The 25,449-nt window shown below is 37.2% G+C and overlaps 1 protein-coding gene across 3 annotated transcripts in view; it reads right to left on the reverse strand.

Annotated features, from left to right (window-relative positions):
* Positions 1-14,136: 14,136 nt before the first annotated feature.
* The window catches only part of RBPJ (recombination signal binding protein for immunoglobulin kappa J region), a 53,224-nt gene continuing 41,911 nt past the window's right edge, over positions 14,137-25,449 (reverse strand). For all 3 annotated transcript variants that reach the window (XM_039698789.1, XM_039698790.1, XM_039698788.1), the window contains exons 5-11: positions 24,736-24,910; positions 23,092-23,229; positions 22,766-22,878; positions 20,529-20,669; positions 16,133-16,288; positions 15,249-15,352; positions 14,137-14,452 (exon numbers count right to left, since the gene is read on the reverse strand). In XM_039698789.1, coding sequence (XP_039554723.1) covers positions 14,137-14,452; positions 15,249-15,352; positions 16,133-16,288; positions 20,529-20,669; positions 22,766-22,878; positions 23,092-23,229; positions 24,736-24,910 — 1,143 coding nt within the window. The remainder of the gene's footprint in view (positions 14,453-15,248; positions 15,353-16,132; positions 16,289-20,528; positions 20,670-22,765; positions 22,879-23,091; positions 23,230-24,735; positions 24,911-25,449) is intronic.

Raw genomic sequence — 25,449 nt, forward strand, 5'->3', positions numbered from 1 at the left:
CAAGGATGGTGCAACCCCAGCACACCCACCATGGCTCATCACAATGCAGCCCCAGCACACCCACCATGGCTCATCACAATGCAGCCCCAGCACACCCACCATGGCTCATCACATTGCTTTTCTGGCCTGGAATAGATGACTTCAGGATCAGTCAATACTGAAATGGATGTTGAGCTAAACTGAGGGTTTCTGGTGGTAAAAGATGCCTATTCTCAAAAGGAAAATATAGAAAGATAAAACTTAATGGCTTTAAATTTGGGAAAGGACTAAGTGAGTGCAGAGGCTGTAGCCCTTTTATTGCAGCATCGGAGACAGAGTGGTAGAGAGTATAAAATGAAGGTTTGGACTTTTGGTTGGGTTTTATTTGTCTGTAAAATGTTTTGCTCTTCACTTAAAATATAACATAGATCAACAAAATTCACTCAGATGTGCATGTAGGCCAGCAGTTTGCTCACCCTCTGGCCACAGTTTTCCAGTCATTTTTTTCTATATGCATTATTAATTTCAGTTAAACAGCTTCAGCTTTTATGCACAATCTATCCAGCAAGCACCCAGTTCATCTCCCAGGGGTTACGTACAGCACAGTAATGTGTGCCTTTAACATGCCAGAATTTCTCTCTCACTGTTTATAAAACCTCAACCTCTAGAATTACCTGTTTTTATTTTTTCCTTCTGCAGTGCCTGTTAGGCTGCCTTGGGTACCTCCTAAAGAAAAAAATGTAAAGGAAATCTTCATGAATTGTAAAACTCCTGTTTTGCTGCCTAATGGCAATTCATCTCTGCTAGGAGCTATTTGTCTGCATCTTCACAGATAACTATTTCATGAAGAGTTTTCTTGGCTTCCACTCCCAGTTGTGTCCAAAAAGCTGATTTTGAGCTAGCATTATGTCAGTTGTTCCACTGTAAAGTGAGACAAGAACAAAGCATATTCATTAGCATCAGCTGGTAGTAAACATCAAGTAGGAATCATCCCCTATGGGGTAAACACAAGTTAATTGATGTCCTGCTATTTTGACAGTTATTAAAAATATAAAAACTATTTCCTGATACAATGAAGAAATGCAACTTATGTACAAAGTCTGATTTAAAACAGTAGACAAAAATCACTGCATGGGTCCTGTGAAAGTCATACAAACACTAGAGTTACAAAACAGGCATAAAGAAAAGTCACATGTACAGAACCTAACTTCACAGGAAGGGGGCTACTCATGCACTTTGCTTGCTGTCAGAGGCAATTTTTTTTATTATTCTTGAAACTATGTTTGCTCAGGGCCTTGTTCTGAGAATATTTAGCCACTGCTAAGAGGCCTCATTCGTGACCAAGTGAAGAATGACACACAGAGGTGAAACCACAGCGGCAACTTTGCTAAACAGATAAAAATGCCTAAGAGAGAACTTTCCAGCCAGCTGGGAACTTTGCATTGACTCCTACAAACCTGCTATGCTCCTTCTGACACCTGAGATCGTCAGGATCTCATAGCTAAACTGAAGGTAGGTGTGGAGCAACCAGAGATGCTCCTTGCTCTGCATCTGGCTCAAATCTCAGCCCATATCCCTCTGGGGACATCTGGCAGTCTTGCTGTGGCTGGCTTGCTGTTATTGCAAAGGAATATGAGGATAGCAATGTCATCCAAGACACTCTGGAGTTGTTTTTCCTGTTGGCATCCCAAAAGATGGTCTTGCCACATGCAAAAAGGAAAAAGAACACTACAGGTATGGCACTGAAATTAATTCAGGAGTTGTTCCTCCACTTCTTGTCCACCAGCCAACACAGAACTCACCTCTGCTACCACTGCCATGGTGGGAGGCACCTCCAGGAACATGATACTCCATCAGACAGAGTAGGAGTGACAAAGGCTTCACAAACTATAAAAACCTGTTGCAATAAGTAGGAAAACAACTACCTAATGAAACAAAGGATTATTTTTAAAAGAAACAAAAAACCCCACAACCAAACCCCTCCCCAAACTGGTTTGCATTTAATAGTTACCAGTAACTAACTAGCATTTCACTAGAAAGAAGCATGTATTGCCTCTCCTGCCTCACCTCCAGCTCACTTTTCTAAAGCTCTTTTTCAGCACGGAGCTCCTGTGTCCTCATTTTGAGGACTGACAGCAGCAGTCTGCAGTGCATCTCAGTGCTACCACCTGGCTTCGCTAGATAATAATTTTCAAACCTCTGTGTCTGCTTAGGCTACAGTGCCTTGAGGGTTCAATTATTCTCCTAACTATACCAAAAGTAACATTTCTAAATTAATATAAACTTACCAAAATGCAATTTTATAACTGATTCCTGTTGTGTCTGTGCTTTCTCCAAATGTAGTTTGAATAACATTTTCTAATCTACTAACACATAAAACAAACTGAAGAACTTTGATATTATTTCCATGTGCTTGTGGGCTCAGATGTAGCCATCTGTGCAACTTCAGGCTCTAGCTGTGTGCCAAGAATTGTTATTTACTTACATTTGTCCTTGGTCCTCTCAGGACGAACAGTATTTGTGCAAGTGCTTTTGGGCACTTTGCTGTGTCTGTGAGAGTCTCTCCACCTGTGTGATCAGCTATCGTGGGTATCAGGCGGGAGGGCTTTGAAGGAGGCACACTTGGGAACACCTGCTTTTTAGTTACACCATCAAATAAATTTACACCCAATCATTTTTTTTAATTTCAATTTTTAATACTGCAAAATTTCACATCTGGCTTGAGGTCCCTCTACTTTGTTTCATATCTTTAACATGAATCTTCCTCTTTCACCTCCTATAACTGATCTCTGATTCCAGCAATTTCCCTTTTCCTTGGGGAGTATCTCACACACAGGTCACCAACAAAACTACTGTTTTTTTCGTATCCAGGAAACTAAAGCAATTTTTGATGGCTTCTTCTGATGCATTGCGTTCAGCTTCATCAAATTTAAAAGGTTAATTTTATTAATATTTCAGGATTTCCATGTCTGCCCTGACAAATTACCGTTCACAATTGTTGGACCATTTTGCACTTCTTGGTTTCTTGCATTTGGGCCCTCCAGCTCTTTCTGTGGGGTGAAGCGAGATGTGATGACTAATTACCTGTTAGGAGCAGCCCACAGAGACACTGAAAATAAAGGGAGACAGATAAATTTTCCAGATTTCACTCTATGCAATAAATTGCAAGGAAGGGGTGACAGCACATACTTATGTATCATTAAGGAGGGTGAAGGTTTGGGCAACAAGGCAAGAGGAGATTAAAATTTTTAGCACCTGATGAAGTAGGAGGCCACTGAGTACATAGATTGCATCTGTGTTGGGGAGGAAATTAGCCTAAAATGCAGACATATAAAGTCTTTTGGCGTGGGTGAATGGATGAGGTAGTTTACACCTGCAGCAGAATGTTCAGAAAGGAACAGCTCTATGGCAAGAAATGGTGTAAATCAAGGTGCTGCTGACGATCTGTAAACCTTTTACACATTTATTGGCTACTTTACTTCAAACTCTGACTAGGTCAGTGCCATGTAACCCTGCTTGATCCCAAACAGCAGCTCTGCAAACAATCTTGGGCTTATATTTGCAGATTCTATCACAAGTGTGAACTACTACATCCATAAAGCAACAACTCCCCTTTTCTCTGAGTGTCCAAGAAGAAATTGTGTACTTGTTTGCAAGTGTTTGTCCACACTAGTCACAAATACATCTGCCCAGAATCCTACTCTGGGTGAGTCCATCAGGATTTAATTCTGACCTCAAACAGCCATCTGTGGTGAGGGTGGGGCTTGGATGGCCACCGAAGCAGAGAGTCCATTGGACCAGCCAAAGTTCAGGTTTTGATTACTATTATTTTTCACGTCACTTCGAGCAGGCAGAATAGGTTCAGTGCTGTAGTAAGGCAGGGGAGTGCTTGTATCATTGACAAGGAAACAGTTCTTTCTCTTTTCTAACGAACCTTTTGCTCTGCCTCCAAGCTGAGATTCCTGCATCTCTCCATTCAAAAGCTCAGCTGCTGACCAGACTGACTCAGGTGCCTTAACGCAGAAACCCAGCACAGGACTGGCACATTCCTTATCCAACAATTGCCAGAGCAGGGGTTTTCCAGGCAGCAGCTACAGCTCAAAGTTCAGTAGTCCCCCTTTTCCCTTATACACAAATACACTCTTAGCCCTTGCATTTTTGCTTAAGTTCTGGCACATCCAGGTCCTTATTGAGAACTTGAAAGTGCTAAAGGTAGTGGTTCTTCAGCATCCTCAGTTAACATGACTTTTCATTTGTGCACACTAAATAATTCATACTTCTCCATCTCAGGAATATAATTCACTCCTTGAACAACTTCACAGTTCAACTCTAGCTGGGAAATTAGGTGAGGTGAGAGTTCTTCAGGAGCTTTCCTATTAAACTACCCAATAGAAGATTTTTGATAGAGATAAGCCAGTCAGAGTTAATTTTTTTTTTTGGCAGGAAGAAAGCTCTTATTACCCAGGAGAGAAATTCTGATTTAAGGTGAGAGAGAATCAGATTTTAGTCCTTTCTACCTCAGAAAAGGGATTTAAACCTCAGTTGGCTCCGTTCCAGGCAAGATGGACTCACTAAGTGGTTAAGATGGAAGACAGATTTTACAGCCTCTCCGGTCTGATGCTCTATCAACATCTATGAACTATTCTTTATTGAAAAAAAACAAGGGAAACATAAATCTCTAGAAAAATATTATTTCAGTAAGATGCACTATAAGCCAGATAAGATTTTGATAGAGATAAGGGAAACATAAGTCTCTAGAAAAATATTATTTCAGTAAGATGCACCCCAACTTTGCATCTGAAGTAACCATCTTGACCAGACGTTTTTACCATTTTCCCCTTTTTAAAATTTCATTTTTAGACTTGCTTCCAACTTTGGAGTAACCATCTGAAGTAACCATCTTGACCAGACTTTTTACCATTTTCCCCTTTTTAAAATTTCATTTTTAGACTTGCTCCCTCTGACCCTGGCAAAACACATCACATTAGTTAAGATTAGGTAAATTCAAGATGATTTCAACTTGGATGGGGCACATGCCTGAGTTACAATGAATTGCTAGAGAATAATAATTTTTAACTTGGTTCTGGTACAGTCCAGCAGTACATTGAATTGTAATTATCATTAGTCTGTTATTTAATTTTTCCCATTTTACATCACCAGGTTTTAGAACAAAATTATTCCTAAATTCTGGCCATCAAGGCTACATCTGGTACTCAACAGAGGGATTTCATGTGTGGTTTTTTAACAGCCCATGCTCTTGTCCTACATGACTCTCTCTCTCTATATATGCCTATGCAACCAGAAAGTTTTCAGTCACATATACTGAATAAATTCAAAAACAAGGCAAACATTGTTAGTGTCGACTGTAATATGACCAGCTGCAAAGAATTTGTTTTAACAAGTAAATGCAAATACAGGCGAGAGAAAAATTAGACTGTAATATATGTTACATTGTAATGTGTATAATGTGCACCTGATTAATAAAGGTTTTTCAGATTCCAGCAGATGAATGGCAAAACTCTACCACATTTCATACCTGTATCCCTCAAGGTGGCTGAAAAAACATGCTGCAGAGATCTTCGTATCATTTTTAAAAGCTATGGCTGCATGACATATTTCAATTTTCTCCTTGACTTGAAGACAACCCCATGTAGATAGTAAGGCTAGTTTACTGTTTCACCATCCTAAAATCCAGTGAGAGGAGATGAAATTCTTTGTTTTCTAATTTAACACATTTATCTTGATAGCCAGTATCCATTTTCTACAAGTTTAGCTGTAAGCTGACAGTAAAAGGTTGTGCAAAAATAGAATTTTATAAAAATTTATTATTTCAAGCTTTAGATCTGGAAGACATCCAGGGTATAAAGACACCCAGATCATAAGTTTTAGGATGAAATACACTTGGCTCATGACAGCTCAAGAGCCAAGGTATCTGAAGGCAGAAATATAGAACAACATATTAGGGTTTTTTTTTCTTTGAATAAATAGCACAAAATTATTATTAACCCAAAAAATGAACCCCTTGGTCAAAACTGGAGTTGTATTTTAAAGTCTAAACACTTACCAATTGCATTTATCCTCCCAAAATAAGGAATTTTTCTTATCAACATTATTTCTAAATTAAATGGAAAATAAACCATTTTTTTCAGACTACAGTTTGATTTCCATATCTATTAAATCTCCAAGGTAAAAGTGCTTAACAAAAAATTGATTTAGAAGTCCAAAGCTTGCTGAATGTATGAAACTGGGAAGATGACACATCAGTCTCATGCCTGAGGTTACCACATCAAGCACAGCCCAAAAGGCAGACGGCTCCTCCTTAAAGAATGCTGTAACAAACAGTATGGAGCAGCAGCAGGACTCACAAGGCAGATAAGCAAACCCAAGAAAGATTAATCCATGTCAGATCCTTCAAGAATAGTTTAATTTTCTCAGATCTCTCTTCTGAAATTTGTAGTAACTGGTGAGTAATCTCCACAGCAGAGCCACAAGACATTTTCACGTGGAACAAACTAAACCAAACTCCTTTGTTGAGAATGTTGTGCTGGCTGTCTATTTGGTCAAGACAAGATTTAACACCTTTTCTGATTATGGTTTCATAAAGCATCCTGCTGTGCATGCCTGCAGACTGCCAGCCTGTGCCACCTTAGCAATCACACCTCACCACAACGCTGGAAATGACCAGGCTGCAGCTCCTGTAAAAGCAGAGCCAGGGTAAAGGAACAACAGGACCACTCACTCCCTCTCCTAAAAACAGCAGGTGCTGTGCTAGAAACTGCACTGACACCAAGATGCAACTCTGCATCTGCTCTGTCTGTATACTGAAGTGCTTGTTTTCTGAATGTGGCAAACAAGGAATTGCCCAGAACTACGCTAAACAGTGCAAGAAATTTAAAATTCTTTCTTTCACAGGCAAAGCACAGAAACACTTTGCCTTAGGACTAAGATGAGGACACTAAAAAACAGACATGCTACTTCCTAACCTAATGATTTCTTTTCATGTTAAAATCTAAGTTGCTCCCATTTTTGGAAAAGTTCCAATTACATTTACGGCAGTAAAATCACTATGAATTGTCCACTGCCCTTCCCAATTTCCACAAAGAAAAACTGTTGGCAATGAAAGAACTAAAATGGAATTTGAAGCACACCTAAGAGAGAACACACAGTAACAAAGTAAAATAGGGCTGACAAGATACAAACCAACTACTTGTGTCTGGGTTTTTGGTACGTGTATCTACATGGTGTTGCACAAGACACGCTTATGCAGATAAAGAAGTATTTATAGTTAGCCCTGAACTAAATTCTGCAATTACACTGCACATACAGAACTATCACACAGATACTTGGACAGAGACCAATGAAGTTGAAAGGCACTGCTCTCATATTTTATATGTATAATGACACTAATGTGGATCTCAGGATCACATCCCATTTCACAGCAGATACCATGGCTGGATTTTGAACAGATCATGTACAATTTTATTAGAACAACCAAAATTAAGAAGAAACACTAGAACAAACTGTCTCATTAAAAAAAAAAAAAAAAAAAGGTCTCCTAAACTCACTTGGGGATTTTAAGAACTAAGTTGTTGTTTGTCACCAGCTAGCCATTAAAACAGATAATTTCAAGACAGAAAACATAGTATATGTATAGATCTGTGCTTCTATCTTTGTTGTAACTGTTGAAGTAATTCTCAAAACAGAACTATGAAGCTCTTGGAAGGATTCTCATCATATGGTCTGCAAGGCTGTGGCTTCTGTATCAAAATCCTTATTTTGATGGCCAATAGATGGCAATTTATTTAAATGTTGTAATGTACTGGCATAGCAATGAACAATCAATGCAGTTGCTATTAGTTTTAAATGCCAAAGGCTTCCAAGACAAGTCACTCAGGAGAAGCTAAAGCAGAAAGATGAGATGGAGGCTGGGCACAGAAGCAGCTGCAATAGCACAAGGCCCCATCTTGCCCGTGAACACACCCACTGGGATTCACAGAGGTGGAAACAGACAACTTTTACCAGTGAACAAATCAGCAAACAGAACAACAGAGAAGACTGAAGGTTTAAATGAACATAGATGAGGGGGCAACATGACAGAAAATACAATTAAAAGATAAATAAAAAGCAAAGGGTTTCTAAATTCAAAGAATTTACAACTTTACATGGTTCTAAATTGTGCCCCCCTCAACTAAAAACCTGTAGATCTTTAGGACCAGGTCTGTAGATCCTTCCACTACATGTATCTACAAGCAGCTTAAAAACCAAACATTTCTTTCTCCACACCCCACAGTCCAGCAGTAGAAACAGCACCAAGAGATGGGCTGGAGTTCACTTTACTTAAAACCAACTCCTTTCCTAAATTATGCAGCAAAATTTACATGTTCTGAGAAAAACTGAAACATAATTAAGGATCTGGAAAAGTAGACATAAAAAATAAGGGAACTGAGACTAGAATACAAAGGCACTGGCACACAGAACAGACAACATCCAACTTTTAACCACCCCTTTCCATACTCCAAGGAGATGCAGAACCTGAAAGATGTCAAATTCAAAAGATTTAATCAGATCTTTCTCAGACAGTAGTTAACTTGCAAGTTTGCTTCTACACAGAATCAAGACCTTCTCAACTTCTCTCACTTTAGCATGTCATTAAAGTCCATATTCAAAACAGTATTTTTAAGTAATATGGGCTGTAACTCCTCATGCTTTTGATCTAACACTGAGCTTGTACTACTGGATATCAGAAATAAATACCCTTCACAGAGACACTCAGTTTTTTCTACCCTGCTCAGGAGCATGCAACTCCAATCTAAAGAGGGCACCATGAAAGGCCAACTCCTCAACCAGAGTTCAGTAGTTCTGAATATTCAAATGGTACATATTACATGCAAACACTAAAGAAATAATTTCCTCTAGCCCAGGTATTTCACACCACTCTCCTTGTAATCTTCTTCTCTGAATCCTACTAGGATTTATTATTGAGACTACCTACATAGCTAATTGCCAAGGCTTAGCTGAGGAGATTTTTTGCTATCTACAGTTCCTCCTCTAAGACCTCCAGCATGCCATGCAGTTTCTCACAAGGACATTAAAGTTTAGCAAGTGACCATTCTCTTTGCAAAAACCTCAGATCTAATGTCCACTCTGTTCCAGAAAAATTAATTTATCATTTCAGAAACAGACTGCAGGGTTTTGGAAATAATTTTGAGACCATAATTTTGAGAATAATGTCCATAATGTCTCTGATTCAAAAAACACAAGTTCTGCAACTGTTGAGTTTCTGACTATTTTACGTGCCTTAATGGCAAACACCTTGCAGATGTCTCAATAAAAGTATCTGTAATCCTTCTTTAAAGCAAGTGATTTTTTTTATTGTTGTTTTTGTTGTTGTTCTTGGCTCTCCTACTTAAGAACCACTTTTAGCCCCTTCTCAGTCTTACAGGTAAACCTGTAGTTCTTCAATCAGTTTAATACAACACTACTTAGTACTGGCAGGCTTCTGCTATTCTATATTCTCTCTCTGCCCTGTCCACTTCCCATCTTAAAAACTTTCTTGAAGTGACAGTGTCACTTGTGCTTGCAAACTGAGAGTACATAATTTCTAGCTCCTCCTGAGAGCCCTACTCTTCTGTCATAACAAGAAATAGGTTAATTTGCTGAATTTCCAGCTCTAGTTAGCAACCAAGTGAATGAAATGTCAGACATTCTGCAACTAAGAATAAGATTTAAAGGAATCAGGTGCACTATTTGCAAAAATGAAGTTGCTAAAGTTAAACAATTAAACACGGTTCATTTTTTCTTATTTAATAAATTATATAAAAAAGTGAAACTTTTTTTTACACATTATTAAAAAACAGTTTCTTATCTAACTTCAGCAATAATACAAGCAAAAATGAAACCGATTTAGATTTTTGGGTGGACATTCCATATCCCATTTAAGTGGAGTCCGGTGCGCACAGCCTCACAAGTACTGATGACTTTTCACTCCCAGGGTTGGTCTTCTTTTGTGCTGTTCTGGTTCCACAGATGACCTCAATGTTCATTTGGGGGAAAAAAAAGGCAACAAAACAAACGAAACAAAAAACGAACCCATGTTGCTTGGTCAACATTGAAAAAAACCAACAAAATGTGGCAAGTTTCAACACCTGTTCAAACCGTAAGTACTTTTGTATCATCATACAGATGTTCAATTATGTTTGTCGCAGCAACAGTAACATGGCATTTTATCTTTAGCCTTGTAGAAAAAAATTAAACCCAACAGTTTATGCACATACACACACAGAGTACACTTGACAAGAACACTTTTATGTGGTTTACATTTCACTTTTATTTAATCCTCAAAACTGCCCATATTGCAGGGATTTTCTTGATGAAATATGGAACTGAGCAATTAATTCTACAAAATTATGGTAAAAACTTGCTCGTTTTTCTACCTTTATTGCTAAGAAACTTTACAGGTGCACAGTTTGTAAAAATAACCCTTTTAAGACTGAATGTATACACATGCTACAGAATTTTAAAAAATGACATTAGCATAGCACCTCCAGATGGGGCAAATGCAGTGCTGAACACAGACAGAATGTTTACGAAGTTAGAACTGCTCATTTATTTTACAGCTTCTAAAGGGAAGAAATTGTTCAGTCCTAAAAGGGTTAAGTAGAAACCCTAATATACTTCTTTTCTAACAAAGCTGCCACTCAATCCCACAGTACAGTGCTTGAAAACAAAGTCAAAAGTCTGGCACAGGAAAGTATACACATTTGTTCAGTACTCATAAACACAGCTGCTTTTGAAAGAAAGTAAATAATATGGTTAATAATTGAAGAGCATCTTAGTTGCAAGATGGACATCTCTATGGAGTCATTTAATCCACAAGTGGGTAGCTTACTTCCAAGAGATAATTTGATTCACTAAGCATTAATATTTTCTATATGGGGAATTCATCAAATTATATCTTGAATTAATGTCTTTTCAGGTAACCATTCTGATTTTTTAAGTCTGCGCAATGAAAACAAGTACAGAATACCATTATTAACATAGTTGTGGGATGCCCTTGGGGCAAATAATTAGGAAAAACATCAGCAGCAGATTATTAAAGACTATGCTAGTGTTGAATTCTGAAACGCAGTTCCAAGCAACAGAAAACAAGAAAAGGCATAGCTAAATTGGAGCACTCACTTTGCTTCTTCTTCCTATAGTTGGAACTATAACAACATTCTGAACACAGACTCAATTTCTATGTATACAGAATTAACAGCAGACTTAACAGCTAGACTTGAACAGTTATAAGAGTTTCATACTGAAACATTTTATAAGTAGTTTTATCAAAATCTTGAGATATTGTTAATATCATGAAAATTGTTAACACAAGGCCAATATATGTAACAATATCACCCCACAGAAAAAAAGTTCAGGAAGATAATATGTCTGAACAACTGGACGTATTAACAACAGTAAGGACCTGGAAGACCATTTCTGTACTACAGAATAACTACTGGCAACAAGAGAGCCACAAGCCAAATGAAAAAATGTGGTTTAAAATGATCTTGTAAGCAGAATAGGCTCTTTTTTCACCCACTTGGCTGTAGTGTGTAGAACAGCAAGATATTAGGATAAATCTTTACAAGTCAAGGGATATTATATCTATTGGGCAAAATTACCGCATGTAAAGAAACTGAATATAAAAAGTATTGCATTTATATGTAAAAAAATTTAAAATAATGAGTATAAAAGCACGTGTCAAGTTCTGAAAAGCTATTTTAAATAGTCTTTGAAGATTAAAAGGCTTGTTATGGTTTGCCTGCTGTGTGTCTATCATGGTTTCTTGAATACCCTCTAAATCTGATATATATGTCTTGCTTATTTTAATTCTCAGTCTAATTAGTGATGAAAATCTGTGGCTCTTGAACTAAGCTGTACTGTAAGATATTTATGTGCTTCTAACAAAAACACTGTGAAACGACTCCTGCCACAACACAGTAAACCAAAATTTTACAGCACATACAAAGGTAAACAGATTTGCAAGTAAATGCCAGTAAACAGTTTAAAACAGAGATAAGGCCACAATGAATCCTGCCCTTGGTCACTGAAATGGAGATGAGGTGAGGCAGCATTCACTAGTGCTAGGAACCAGCATTGCAACTACGTCACGGGAACACGTTCGCAGTACAGAGTAACGAGTATGAAGGCCTGTGGTAGAATACAAGCACATTTCAGGAGGACAGTGGCACTGATTTTACTATTTGCTAAATATGCTTTATAACCAATTTCTTCCTTTAAACACATTGTTTTCACACATACAACAGAGCACTAATCAAACAAGTAGAATGGAGCGTCAGAGTACACAAATACGGCGCAGAGACAATGCTTTACAATGGTGGTGGGTGTTGAAACTGGAATCAGTGGTCAGAAATAAAAACCCTATGAAAATGGTCAACAGGTAAGCTTGTAAGCAATGCACTGTAGGAAACCACAGGTTCACATTTACACAGCAGTTGTGACTTTTGCTTCAGGGTACAGAAAAGTTTGAACACACCATGAAATTTTGGCTTTTAAAGAGGAAGATCACACTGTCAGAACTTGTCCTACAATTCTATGCCTAGCTCTGTGACTACAAATGAACTACTGGGGAATACGTTCAAATACAAATGAAACAGGCAGGTCTACAAGGAGGGACAAAACATGGTAAAGTCAAAATGAAAAACAAATGCAACAACCAACAAAGTCAAAGTGCAAATGAGCCTTGAATTTATGCTGGAGAGAAGACTTGAATGTTGCACAAGCTGTTGGCAGGGAAAGGGAAACCCACAGGAAACAAGGATGGGAGGAGTTGACATCTTCATAGTGCTTTTATGATTTTCTATTTGCCCATTTCTAAGTAATAAAATTTACTTCTAGTTATTACTGTATGATCACTTCACAATGAAAGCACGTTCTCAATACAAGTGTTACACAAAAGTCTGGCCTAATTTACTGAACAGTATGAAGAAAAACATGCTTGTTGTGATTCTCAAGTGATGAAGGGCATCACCTACCAATCCCATTTGTAGCACATACTTCTCATGGTACTTTAGTTTCATGCCAACAAGACAGAAGACATGCTGCCAAATGAAGTTATTGGAAACATTCCACTTTTGAAATAAAACATTTAACTTACACTTAATACAAATTATGTACAAGATTAGAAAAACCTGAACAGATCCTGAAACATTTTCAGATGTAATATGAGTGAGCAAGGAAGAGGGGGAGTAACCCAGTAACAACCCTTCAAAAACACCAACATATGCCTGTGACATGAACAATCATTAATATGACTGCTTGAGATGCCACTTTTAGGAAAAAAAACTCATGTAATGTTAGAACCTCATGAATTATCACTATAAATACATATTTAAAAAAGAAAAACAGAAATAACTATTAACAATGACTGAAAACAGAGCACTAAAGTTAACATACATTGCATGTATTGCAGGCAAGGCAGAGGCATTTTTTAAAGCTTTTGCACAGACTTCATATAATCTTAAAAAAAATATGCTGGCCTTTACAAGGTTCTACTTGCTGAAATAAAAACAATTTCAGTTCATAAAAAGTCACAAGACTTCAGTTTAAAAAAAGGAACAGTTCCAGCCACAGACCAAAAATATATATTTTTTTTTAAAACTGGAAGAGTATGGTAATTAGATTATACAAGCATGGTCAGGCTTGGAACCTGAATATACTTCAGAGCAAAAGCTCAGAGGAAAAAAAAATATAAACTATTTGGTAACAAAAGTGTACTATATGTTGTGATACAAAAAAGGTATGGTGAAAATGTACCTTTTATACTAAAGCTTATACAAGTTCCTTGGTCCATAAAAACTATGTTGTGTTCATGTTTTCTAGTTTGCTCAACATGTATCCCAGCCACATTTCTGTTTCTTGCCCACTAAAAAAACCACAGCTGAAAAATAGATTTTCAATAAAGTTCTTATGTTTCGGATGTTGGTTTTTTCTTTTTTTTATTGTGGCTTCTGTTTTTAAGATCAGCACTTGCAGGTAACAAGGTTGAAATCACATCACCTAAAATGGAAAAGTGTTTTCCCATGAAACCACAAAAATTGTTCCGTTTTCTTGAATGTAGCACGAAAAGTCAATTAAAGTCCAGACAAACAACAGTAGTTAGGAAACTACAGTTGCCGTAGACGATGTGACATTGGTGGGGTTTGTGCTGACGCTTGTGTAACTTCCCTCACTGTTTGTGTTTGTTTCACTGGAGGCCATGAGGCTTGAGTTGGCTCTGAGGATTGCTCCAGCAGCACTGCAGTGTGGCCGTGGCCCTGGTTCCGGTGTGTATGTAAAGGTAAGGCTGGTGGAGTAAATTATGCCATCATTACGGACCAAAGTTACTGGAACCTGGACTGGCTGTCGGACCCACCTCCAACCCTCTCGAAACGCAGAAATGTCTGGAACAACACACAGCATGCTCTCTGCACATCTGAAAAACAGGAAAGTCAACTGAGTACGTGTCTTTAAGTTGAAAGAATTCAATAGAACAGTTCTGTTGGAAGGGGACCTACAATATTTGACTAGTGCACACACCAAACACTTCAGGGTTGACCAAAAGCTACAATCATATTATTAAGGCCCAGTTCCCTTTATTTGGTTAAACACAGAGAGGCTTGGGGCATCAACTGCCTTTCTAGGAAGCCTGTTCTAGTGTCTGACTACCTTCTCAGTAAAGAAATGCTGCCTAATGCCCAGTCTAATCTTCCCTGGTGCAGCTTTATACCATTCCCATGTGTCCTGGCACATGATAGTAGGAAGCAGAGCTCAGCAGCTCCCTCTCTACTTCCTCTCCTCAGGAAGCTGCAGAGAGCAATGAGGTCACCTCTCAGCCTCCTTTTCTCTCAACCAGACAAGCCCAAAGTCTCAGATGCAACTCCTTGGCCTTTCCAGCCCTTCACCATCTTTGCCATCCTCCTCTGGACGTGTTCTGGTACCTGAACATCCTTCTTAAACTGGGAGCCCCGAAGTGCACGCAGAGCTCGTGGTGAGGCTGCACCAGTGCTGACTGCAGTGGGGTAGACACATCTTTTGACCAGCTGGATGCAGTTTGGCCTCCAGGCTGCCAGGATGCATTGCTAACTCCTCCTGAGCCTCTGGCAACCAGCAATCCCAGACCCCCTTTCTACAGTGCAGAAAAGTGTACACTTGAGTGTGTACACAAGTATACACTCTTCAAAGCACCCAGTAAAACAGAAACACCATTGAAGTAATAGAAAATATTGTACCTGTACATGGTTTCAGCTTCCACATCCCCAAACCAGACACGTAAATTTGGAGTGAAGTTCTGTCCTGTAAGTTCCAACATTGCTACATCCCCACCACCATTCAACTGGAAACGGAGCAAAGAGAAAAAGAACAAGAAAATCCCCCCCAAATATGTATTATTAAGAATAAACACTCTCTCCTCAGAAAAAACCCCAACAAACAAAAAAAGCCCCACCAAAAAACTCACAACAAACCTCAACAAACAAAAAAAGCCCAACCAAAAAAACGCACAAACAAAACCTTCACATGCAGATAAGAACTTTAAACAGCACTGTTTTTATTAGCTGGACAAAACTGAAACACAAATAAATCTAAACAACTGAAGTATAAAGTAGTAACACATGTAAAAGATACTGCCAATTAATTTGATACTATGAAGCAATTTCCAAGTTTTGATAATGGCTCTTAGAATGGATGTCAATAAGGCTTTGAAAACAGAGAACAAAATCTTTCAGAGAAGGTGTTAGAGGAACTTTTAAGTTTTTCCTCTGACAAATGCTGTGGGGTTTTTTTTAGTATGGTTCTCTTTGATCTATAATTGGCAAGAGTCAAAACCAATTTCTAAATAATCAAACAGAAGTCCTAAGGATATCACTACCATGGTAGTTAGAGAAATAAAATTATAATTGTATACAACAATATTAGTATTATTCCTATGATAGATAGGCTCATGTATTCTGAAATGAAAGAAAGAAAAATTATTACAGCAAAGTAATTTTATTATTTATAAAGCTACTTATTGGTACTAAGACTGTTTTCCTACAGTATTTCACAAGGAGTTACATGAGCATGACAAAAATAATCTCACAAAAAACCAGTTTATTAAAACTAACTACTAACTTACTTGAAGACTTTCCACAACAGGCACAGGTGTCACTGGAGCATGGACTGGACCCATCCCCTCATAAAATGTGTATTCTGCTTTGTCTGTGCTAATGATTGTCCAAGAAGCTCCATCATTAATCATTTCTTTATTTGGTTCTTTTGGGCATGGAGTGGCCTTAGAGAGAAAGAAAAGTATAAAATCTGATCTGTTCAGATGTTTGTCAAGTCACAGACCTAAAACCAACTCAGCCAGTAACAATGCCTGTTATTTCAAAAACATGTTTCCTTATGTTTTCCTCTAAAAATTACCTAGGGAAACCCTCTTCACATTTCAGAAAAATTACTAGAAAACTAGTATTTGTGAGAACACCATAACTCTCACCTAGAACACTGTCACCTCTCGAACCTTATGTTTGAGTTTTATTTTCGTTCAACTTTCAAAGTTTTAATGTTATTCAATAGGCATTAACAAAAAAACTACAGCAACAGGAAGTAGCTGCTTTAAAACACATCTCTTATTAAGGCAAAATATCTGAAACAGCTACAGAGTGAAGTGGAATACTTTTCATCAGTTATGAGTTTTATCTGCTCAAGGTATTTTTTTCTTTTTAGAGTTCTTCACCCTCCACAAAATGATGGAAAAGAGAAGCTTGTATTTCAGCGTTTCTGCAAAGACATAGAAAGAAGCTGAAGTGACAGCCTTACAAATTAGAATAATGGAATCACAGAATGGCTTGCCCTGTAAGGGACCTCCGAGGTCATCTAGTATCTCCCTCTAAATATTACTAAATTAGAATACACAGACAGGTAGATATATAAAAAATACACAGACAAATATTTTTTTATGGCAACAGAAGCCTCTCTGAACAATTTCACCACCTAGCAACCTGTAAGAAAATTGTGTATAGGTTAAACACAGAAAAAAATGGGGAGAAAAAATTCTAATAACTAGATCTTCTTTCCCTCCATTAAGCTTTAAGGATATATTGGTAGGTAACCACAACCTTCACTCTTCAAAGTGGCAGATAAACTTCAATTAGCATGACTTGCCCATATGAAGTGTTAAAAAACAAAGCTGCATTTTCATGTGGACTCTTAATTCTGGTATGATCATGTAAAAAGCACTGAAAACAGCTGGCAAGAGAAGTGTGTGGCATGGACAACTACAGATCTTTCCAAACTCAAGATTCCCAAATGAAACTTCCATCAGAAACATACAGTTTCTGAATTAAGTAGCCCAACTTCAAAAGAGAAGTTCTATAGGAACTATTGTACACTATTGTGAAGCATGACACCATTCCTATAGAATTATTGCAATTCTTGTTGGCATGGAATGATATACTTTGAACCATGACAAATAAAACCATGGATGTGAAAAAATGAACAACCCTGTAAAAGATCCTTGACTGAGTTTTTTTCATATTTCCTAAGTCCATGATGTGGAAGGCAAATACCACAGAATTTGTTCTCAAAATCCTGTTACATCAAGAATCATTTCAGTTACTCTGTCTGTTACAGTTTAAAAGGTTTCAATTCCTCTTTTAGAGAAGCATTCTTCCTTGTCACTTCCAATTAGGGCTCCAGGGACACTTCTCACCCTTTCTTTCCTTTCCCTTTTTACCTAAATTTTCTCAGCAGGTGGTACTGGAAGATTAAAACGCCTTAACATCATGCTTAGTACTGATGTACTGTCTTGCTTCAACTGGAGACAGAAGTTACAACTTGGGATCCTATGGTTGCCACTGACAATTGTCTGAAACCACCACCTTGAGGTGCAGTGGCAGCTGTGAGTGACGACACAGTGCTGGCCACCATTAGAAAACAGGGCTGAGAACAAGCTATCTGGTATTATTTTGCCAGTGTGAATCCCTTGTTCACCTAATTCCATAATACTGGGTGCAGTTCTGGTCTTCCTGTCTAAAAAAGTCTAGGAGAAAAAACAAGAGAAGTGACAGAAAGGGCAACTAAAATCACGAAGGAGTGCTGAACTTATGAGAAGAAATGGAGAAGACTGTGCTTTTCCAATTAGGAGAGAAGAAATTAAGATGTCGATGGCTAAGTGAATGCAGGACTGTTGCTCACTAAATACTGCACAACTGGAAGTAGGAATCATTCACAAAAATTGTTACACCATTCAAAACAAATACAGCAAACTTTTACTACACAGGGAACAGAAAACCTCTTGAACTTTTTGCCACAGATTACTGAAGAAAAAGAACATCTGCACATTCTGAGATTATCAAACCAATGAACACATCTACAAAATGACGCTAGAAGACAAGAGTCAGGAATGCAGCCTCTAACAACACTTGGTACAAGTGTACTCTAGGCAGAGTACAACCACACTGGACTGGGAAACACGACCAGATCCAGGTGCTTCCTGTAAGCACCAACTCCTGCTGCTGCTGGCAGACCAGACACAGACATGGACTATGCTCTCATCCAGTAAGGCACAATTTATACCCTTTCTCCATGCTCCAGAACACACGCATGTCTTGAAAGAGAGATCTGGCTGGTGCTTCAACTGAATTTCAAGGTTTATGCTCACCTGCAGACTCTTTACAGCCTCTTTCCTTTAAGCTTCTATGGTTTCTATATAGGGCTATTTCCATTCACCTAAGAGAGACTTGTCATCCTAAAGTTTCAGGATTTTGGGGGTTTTTTGTCGTTGTTTTGGTTATTTGGGGTTTTTTTGTTTTGTTTTTTTTTTTTTTTTTCCAAAGAGTGACCACAGTTTGTCTACATTCCTACTAAAGGATCAGTATACATATGCTGTTTCCCTGGTCTTTGTCTTCTGATCCAAAATAAAAAACCCAGATAAAACGGGATTTCTCTCCTGACATTGGCAGAAAGAGTTTATCTTCCACTGTGATTTCACCTACCAAAGCATGGTAGCAGTCTGGCATGCAAGTTACCAAATTTTATTCAACAAGTATAAGCAGCAAGTACCTACTCCACTAAGAGAATTCAGGATAAGGAATGTCCTTTTATTTAACTCCTACCCATGCAGAAAATTCAGAGTTCTTATCAGACTGGGCTCCATGAGTGCTGCTGAAACTGAAGAGTCATTCCTGACAGTCCCACAAGCAATTCCAGGATGCTGAACTAAAGCAGCTGTCAGAGAAGCAAGAGTTCTTTCTTCATTCAGCATCAATCAGACAATCAGTCTAAGAATGATTAAATGGCAGGCTGATCCTGAGTCACTGTAGTTCACATTTTACAGCTTTCTTTCTATTCCTTTACAAGAATATATATATTGACAGATATGTATTTCTGCTGTGTGCTGTGAGTAGAAACAATAGATCTACTCCCTTCTGAACCACAGGTCATGAATGTTTACTGAAATAGGAACAAAGCATCTCATATTCTCTTTCCCTTGTCCCAGTTCAGGACAGAATTGAAATGACTCTTTACCAAGCCTTTCTGTCCCTTACCTTAAATTAAGGGACATCTTAAATGTTAGCTTCTAATTTCCTAACTCTACTTTTCTTACCCAAGAAGGTACAGCTGTTCTAAGGAAGTCCTGAATCTCTCCCAAGCATGGCCATCTTCCTGGAGAACAGCATTATGTCTCAACACTCTTTGTTATTTGAGCTGACCCCAAAATATTTAAAGAAAAATTGCAATACTTGAGTACTGAACTGGATACTGAACGTGGTCCAAGTCTTCAGAGTCACAGAATATTCTGAGTTGGAAGTGACCCACAAGGGTCATCAAGTCCAACTCAAGTAAAGACTAAGCATGTTCAGGGATTGAACCCATTGCCTTGCTGTTTTCAGCACCATGCTCTGACCAGCTGAGCCAATCTCAGGGTCCTTGTTGGTCCAGTAGGAATTACCATGTGGAAGTGCTACAAGCATGCTAACATAAAAGAGATTAAAATCCGATATTTTTCTCCACCTGCTGGAGAAAAAAATATTTCTGAGACAGTTCTATTCTTTACATACAAATCAAATTTCTGTGTCCTTTCAAGTTACTGTGGGCAACTGCCACAGCTGTCTATGTTTACACTCCTAGCCAAGAGCAACACATGGCAGCTCTGCTGAGTTCACCAGGAAACAAGACTATTATCAACTGTATAATTTCCTATTTGCTGTGACCTAGAAAGGGACACACAAATAAGTGGTGCAGCTCCACTGGCATATGTCAATATGTTAAGCCACAGTATCATGCACAAGTTTATAGTGTTTCCTTTTTCTCCATTGGAGAAACCAGAAATCATTTTCCAGACAGACATGGAAGAAGTTTATGAGGAAAGAAAAACAGATTTTGAAAGGCACAGATAACACTTTGTTGCTTTCCATCCCCTCTTTTCAAACTATTAGACTCACATTCAAAACCCAGTGCAAAAATTTCATTCATACATATTTTGGGGATACTTGGCTCATCTATTGAAATAGTTTTGAACAACTTACTTGAAATTGGATTATTCTCTCCTGGGAAAGGCACAAATACATTCTCTCAGTGTCTTTAAGGTAAAATGCACATTTATGGAGCTGTGATACTGGATCATCTGCATCCAATAATGCCGTTTGTTTATCTACTTTTCGAATTATCTGTGAATGAAAATTATAAATATATACTTAGAACAACTTCTATACTTTATTACATATATACAGTCAGTAAAGGAAGTAAAAAGTAATTTTTTATAACATTTCCACGCCTCTCATTTTGATATCAGTATTAGATTTGTAATTCTTAATGCTTTTGAAACAAGAACACAACATTGAATTGATACTAAGTACTACTTCAATGTGCTGCATGCATATAATATTTTATTTTTGTTGAAGGTGTATGGGTAAAAAATGAAGTTTCATCAAAATCTACTTATGTTTCATTTTCTGGTGTAAAAGAACAGTTATTAATTATATTGTTATCTTCAATTATTATTCATTACTATTTTTAGTAATAAATATGCTTCTACAGAAGCCTTCACCTCTGACAGAATGTTTTCACCACAACATTCTGTGGCAAACTGGTTGCTGAAGGAGAAGAATTAAAAAAAGGATTAACTAAATGTATTGAGATGTCCTTAAATACAGTTTTGGAAACAACATTCATATCTTATCAGTCTATTACTTAAAGACAACAGCAAAGAACAACTTACATTTGTCAGTTCAGTGCAAAAATATGTGCTGACTTAATTCAGATCTCTTTTGCCAATTTACTTCTAAAATCAAAAGCTATTCCCTTAGAGAGTGAAAATCTTTAGCTTGTAATTTTAACTCAACTCCTAGAAAGTTGTTTAATGTTTTATGCAACACTACCAGACCCAACAGCCAAAGTGCCTGAATATTTCTAAGCTGACAATCAGAAACCCAACTGTCCTCTGCAATATCTAATTATAATAGAGAGTATTATTAGCAATACAAATTTAAAGGTGAATTTTTTTCTTCTAAATTCTTTGCATTTGCTTATAAAATACCTGCAAGCTATCTTTTAATTGCATCATCTTCCATCAGTACTGTAAGCAGTATGACAAATGTTCCCCATGGCAAACAAAACAGGAACTTTTAGCCTAATGTTTTCATCTGTTTCTACTTACAAATAATATTTCTGGAATAATAAATGATGGCATCTCATTTTCATCAATAAAAAAGTATTAACATGAAGCCCATAAAAAAGTGACATCCTCCTAACTGAACTTCCTGTGCTTGAACCATATCTGTAGTGTAACCAGTGTAACTGCTTTTACTGTCAACAAAATTTTCATTTTGTACCATTTACACTGAGCAGGCTATTATCTTTTTCTTTTAGCTATGTTTGGTATTGGGAGAGAAATTAACATTATAGTCCCAGCAAAATTAGTCTGGAAAGGGGCACAAAAGCCTGACTGCAGAAGGTCTGGCTTTCTATTGGTGCATTCTAAAGACTGCTTCTACCTAAACTGGAATTAGCAGAGCCTTGTACGAAACTCGTAATGAGCTCACAAACCACAATTTCACAGAAGATCCTCATATGAAGCACTATTGATCATTCATCACATAAAATTCCACTTAAGCTGGGATTAAGTGCATAAAACAGGGAAAAAAAATCTACAATTATACTTAACTTTATTTACAAAACCCAGTACTATGTATCCAGAAGTAATATTTTACTTGATTCACAAATCTTAACTGGTTATTCCAAAGGCAATTCCCACGTTTCAGATTTAAAACAGATAGTATTAATAAATATTAAAAAATGTTTTTTGCAAGCTGCTACTGGTATAATATATCTTCAGGAGTACAAAGAAGTGCTTTTATATTCAAATCAGTCAAGCATTTTTGAGGCTGTGCTGGAAGTCAACACATGGACAAGTCCTACTGGCTGAAAATATTTTAGTCATCTATTCAATATCAATATTTGAAGCATTTTGGAACAGACAAATCTACAGTACTGTTTTTAAAATAGACAGATTAACCTATTTTGGCAGCCTTACATTTTGAAAAATTTCCTATCTTATTTTACAAGTTGTTCTTTGTTTACAGAAATAATCTGCAGATACAAAAATATGCTTTAATTAAAATAAATGCCATTTTCCATAAAAAACATGTATTACCTGAAGGCAACACACAAGGCCAAAAACTGTAAACACTGCAAACCCAACTATGGAATTACATTAAGTTGCCATCTATAAATTAATTACAGCATTGGAGAAATGAAACTGTACCAGTCTTGGGAGTGCCATGCCAGTAACTGAACACACAAGTTTGACAGTCTGCCCATAGTGAATGTAGCCATCTCTCACTGTGAATTCTTCTCCTTCTGATTCATCATCATCCACTGCATGAAACAGGAATTTTCAGAATTACTTGTTTTAATCACCATTTTTCTTGACACAAGAAACATTTAACACCACATTATTACATCAAATATACACTCAGTAACAAAACAAGTGCGCACATCGGCAATTAATATGGAGGAAAAAATGCAGGATGCTTTTTTGTGAGGATAAAGGAAAAAGTGAAGAAAATACACAGATTTGCTTTTACTTACACAGGTGAATGTAAAATGCTCCCCACTGTTGTGAACTGGCATGGAAATTACCACCTTCTACGTGCAAATATCTGGTGCTAACTGTTTGGGATCGAAGTCTATTAAATAGTGCCACTTTTGTCCCTGATGCAATACATACTGCAAGGAACACATACAGACTTGAGATTATAAAATTACTTCATTATTACATAGAAAAGTATCAAAAAGTCACAAGTAACATAAAATAAACTGACGAATACTTGAAATCAAGACATAATTATTAAATATTGGTTAATGTAGAAAATATTTTTATTTGTGACAGACCAAAAATAGATGTAAAATTCTGAGTGCAATAACATACATAGTGACTGTAATCCATGGCATGCTAGCTAACAGAATTCTACCACTTAGCCAAATCAGCCAGTGTTTGCCAGCTGAAAACTGTTTCTGTTCATAATTCTCCAGCAACTAATTATTTAAGCAGAAGCTTTAGCTTGCCCTTGTGAAGTACTTAAGACCACTTTCTGTAATCATTTGAAGACTATTTGAAATACAAAGACACAGTATTCTTAAAAATCACAAGCAATTGAAAGGAAGACAGATGTAACTATGTCAAATTATAACCATGCAACTTGTAATGTTCTCAGATCTGAACTTTTTTATCATTCAAAAGAGAGAAATGTAAAGTTTGCTCCCCTAAAAAAAAAAAACAGCAACTAAAATTTTGCCATCAGAACGGGCATGTTGTTCTACTTGGTTCATATTTACTATTGAAGAATGCTTGCTTCATATTCACTGTCCATCAAAGCTATCTGTCTGAACACAAATTCAACAGTGCATACTCTGAGCCCACGGGTGTGAACTGCACAGCAACAGATTGCCTTTAGTCATGTGCCAAGCTAGCAGCCCCGAGATCCACATTCCATAGGTGAATGGGTTCCAGCCCAACACAGATGGATGAGCCTTTTAAAGCACTAGTGAAGAGAGAAAAACAAAAAAAAGGGTATCTCTTGAGGTGCTCCAGTGGTATGCAGGCAAAAAAAGGTGGAGGAAAAGCAAAAATGTTCCCAATTATACATTAGCACCAGAGATACTGTTAGTTGAAAAACATGGTAAGCAAATAATTCTGGGTGAAATATCACCATACAGATTTCTTACATGACTATTTAAAAGGAACCATGCAAAACAAAAATAAGAACAACATGAAAATGGCATGAGACAGTAAGAAGGTGGCTGTGATGTGACAAAGTGCAGTTTGGATAACATGATGCTACTCATTTACCACAATCTGATAGCAATCTCTTTAATACTGATCAAAACATTCCAAGCACCAGTCCATGACAATTAAAGAGATCCAAAAGCTTAGAAAGTTGAGGTAGAACATTCTTTACACACTTGTCTAATGAATTCATTCCTCAGTACATGGGGGTTTGGGTGGGCCTTTTATATTTACTAAATAATTAACCATGACTGCATAAAAGTCAACCTGTCTATATTGGAATATTTTAAAATATACTGATGTGTACAGTTCTGAAATACAGCAAAAAAACGGGAGTTGAAAATTTCAGTGTATTTTCCTTACAGTCAGACCTTAGAATACATAATAAAAAAGTAGTATGAAACAAAATTAATTGGCAAATAAAGAAAAAACAGAGACATACTTACAGTCTGCATTTTTCAGTGACTGTTTCTTTTTAGAGGGTTTGGAGATGACTTTGATCCGTTTACTGAGGAACACACCGATGTCATCACTATTGCCATAGAACATTTTTACCGATAACATGAAGTGCTTTCTCTTGTCTGAGTCTGATATGTATAATGTTTTGGCAGTGCAATAATTCTGTAGGTGAAAACATACTGTGGTTTATTCTTTGAAGCCAACCCAGTTCAAGAAACATGCAGAAAACGTATTGAACTAAACTTTTCTTGGAAGGATGGGAAATGATTGGGTTTTGAAACGCAAGGAAGTTACTTTTGGCTAAGTGTTTATGCTAGGTGACAACAGAATTTTTTAAAAAATCTCAAAGAACTTCAATTCTTTATTCTTTTCCTATTTTGAATATATGAAACATTTCTGGTAGACTGTGCTGGAAATACCAGGTAGCTATAAAATACTGCTTAATAAAATAACCAGATAAAATGAATGCTTTTGCTGCTAGTTGCATTCCAACTGTTTAAGTCATCACAAATACCTTAAAAAAATCTTGTAAGCAATTTACACCACTGTGAAAATAACCTACTATTTTTTTAAGATGCTACTTCAACTGTATTTTTAGGCAAAGGGACTTAATGACTACTTCTAGCAGCAGATGTTTTGATATTTCCTTGATAAGATTATCCACTCATGCAAGCCAAGGAGGAGGACAGAAAATTCAGGCC

Source organism: Passer montanus, unplaced genomic scaffold (genome assembly GCF_014805655.1).
Source record: "Passer montanus isolate IOZ18808 unplaced genomic scaffold, ASM1480565v1 scaffold13, whole genome shotgun sequence".
Lineage (NCBI taxonomy): Eukaryota > Metazoa > Chordata > Aves > Passeriformes > Passeridae > Passer > Passer montanus.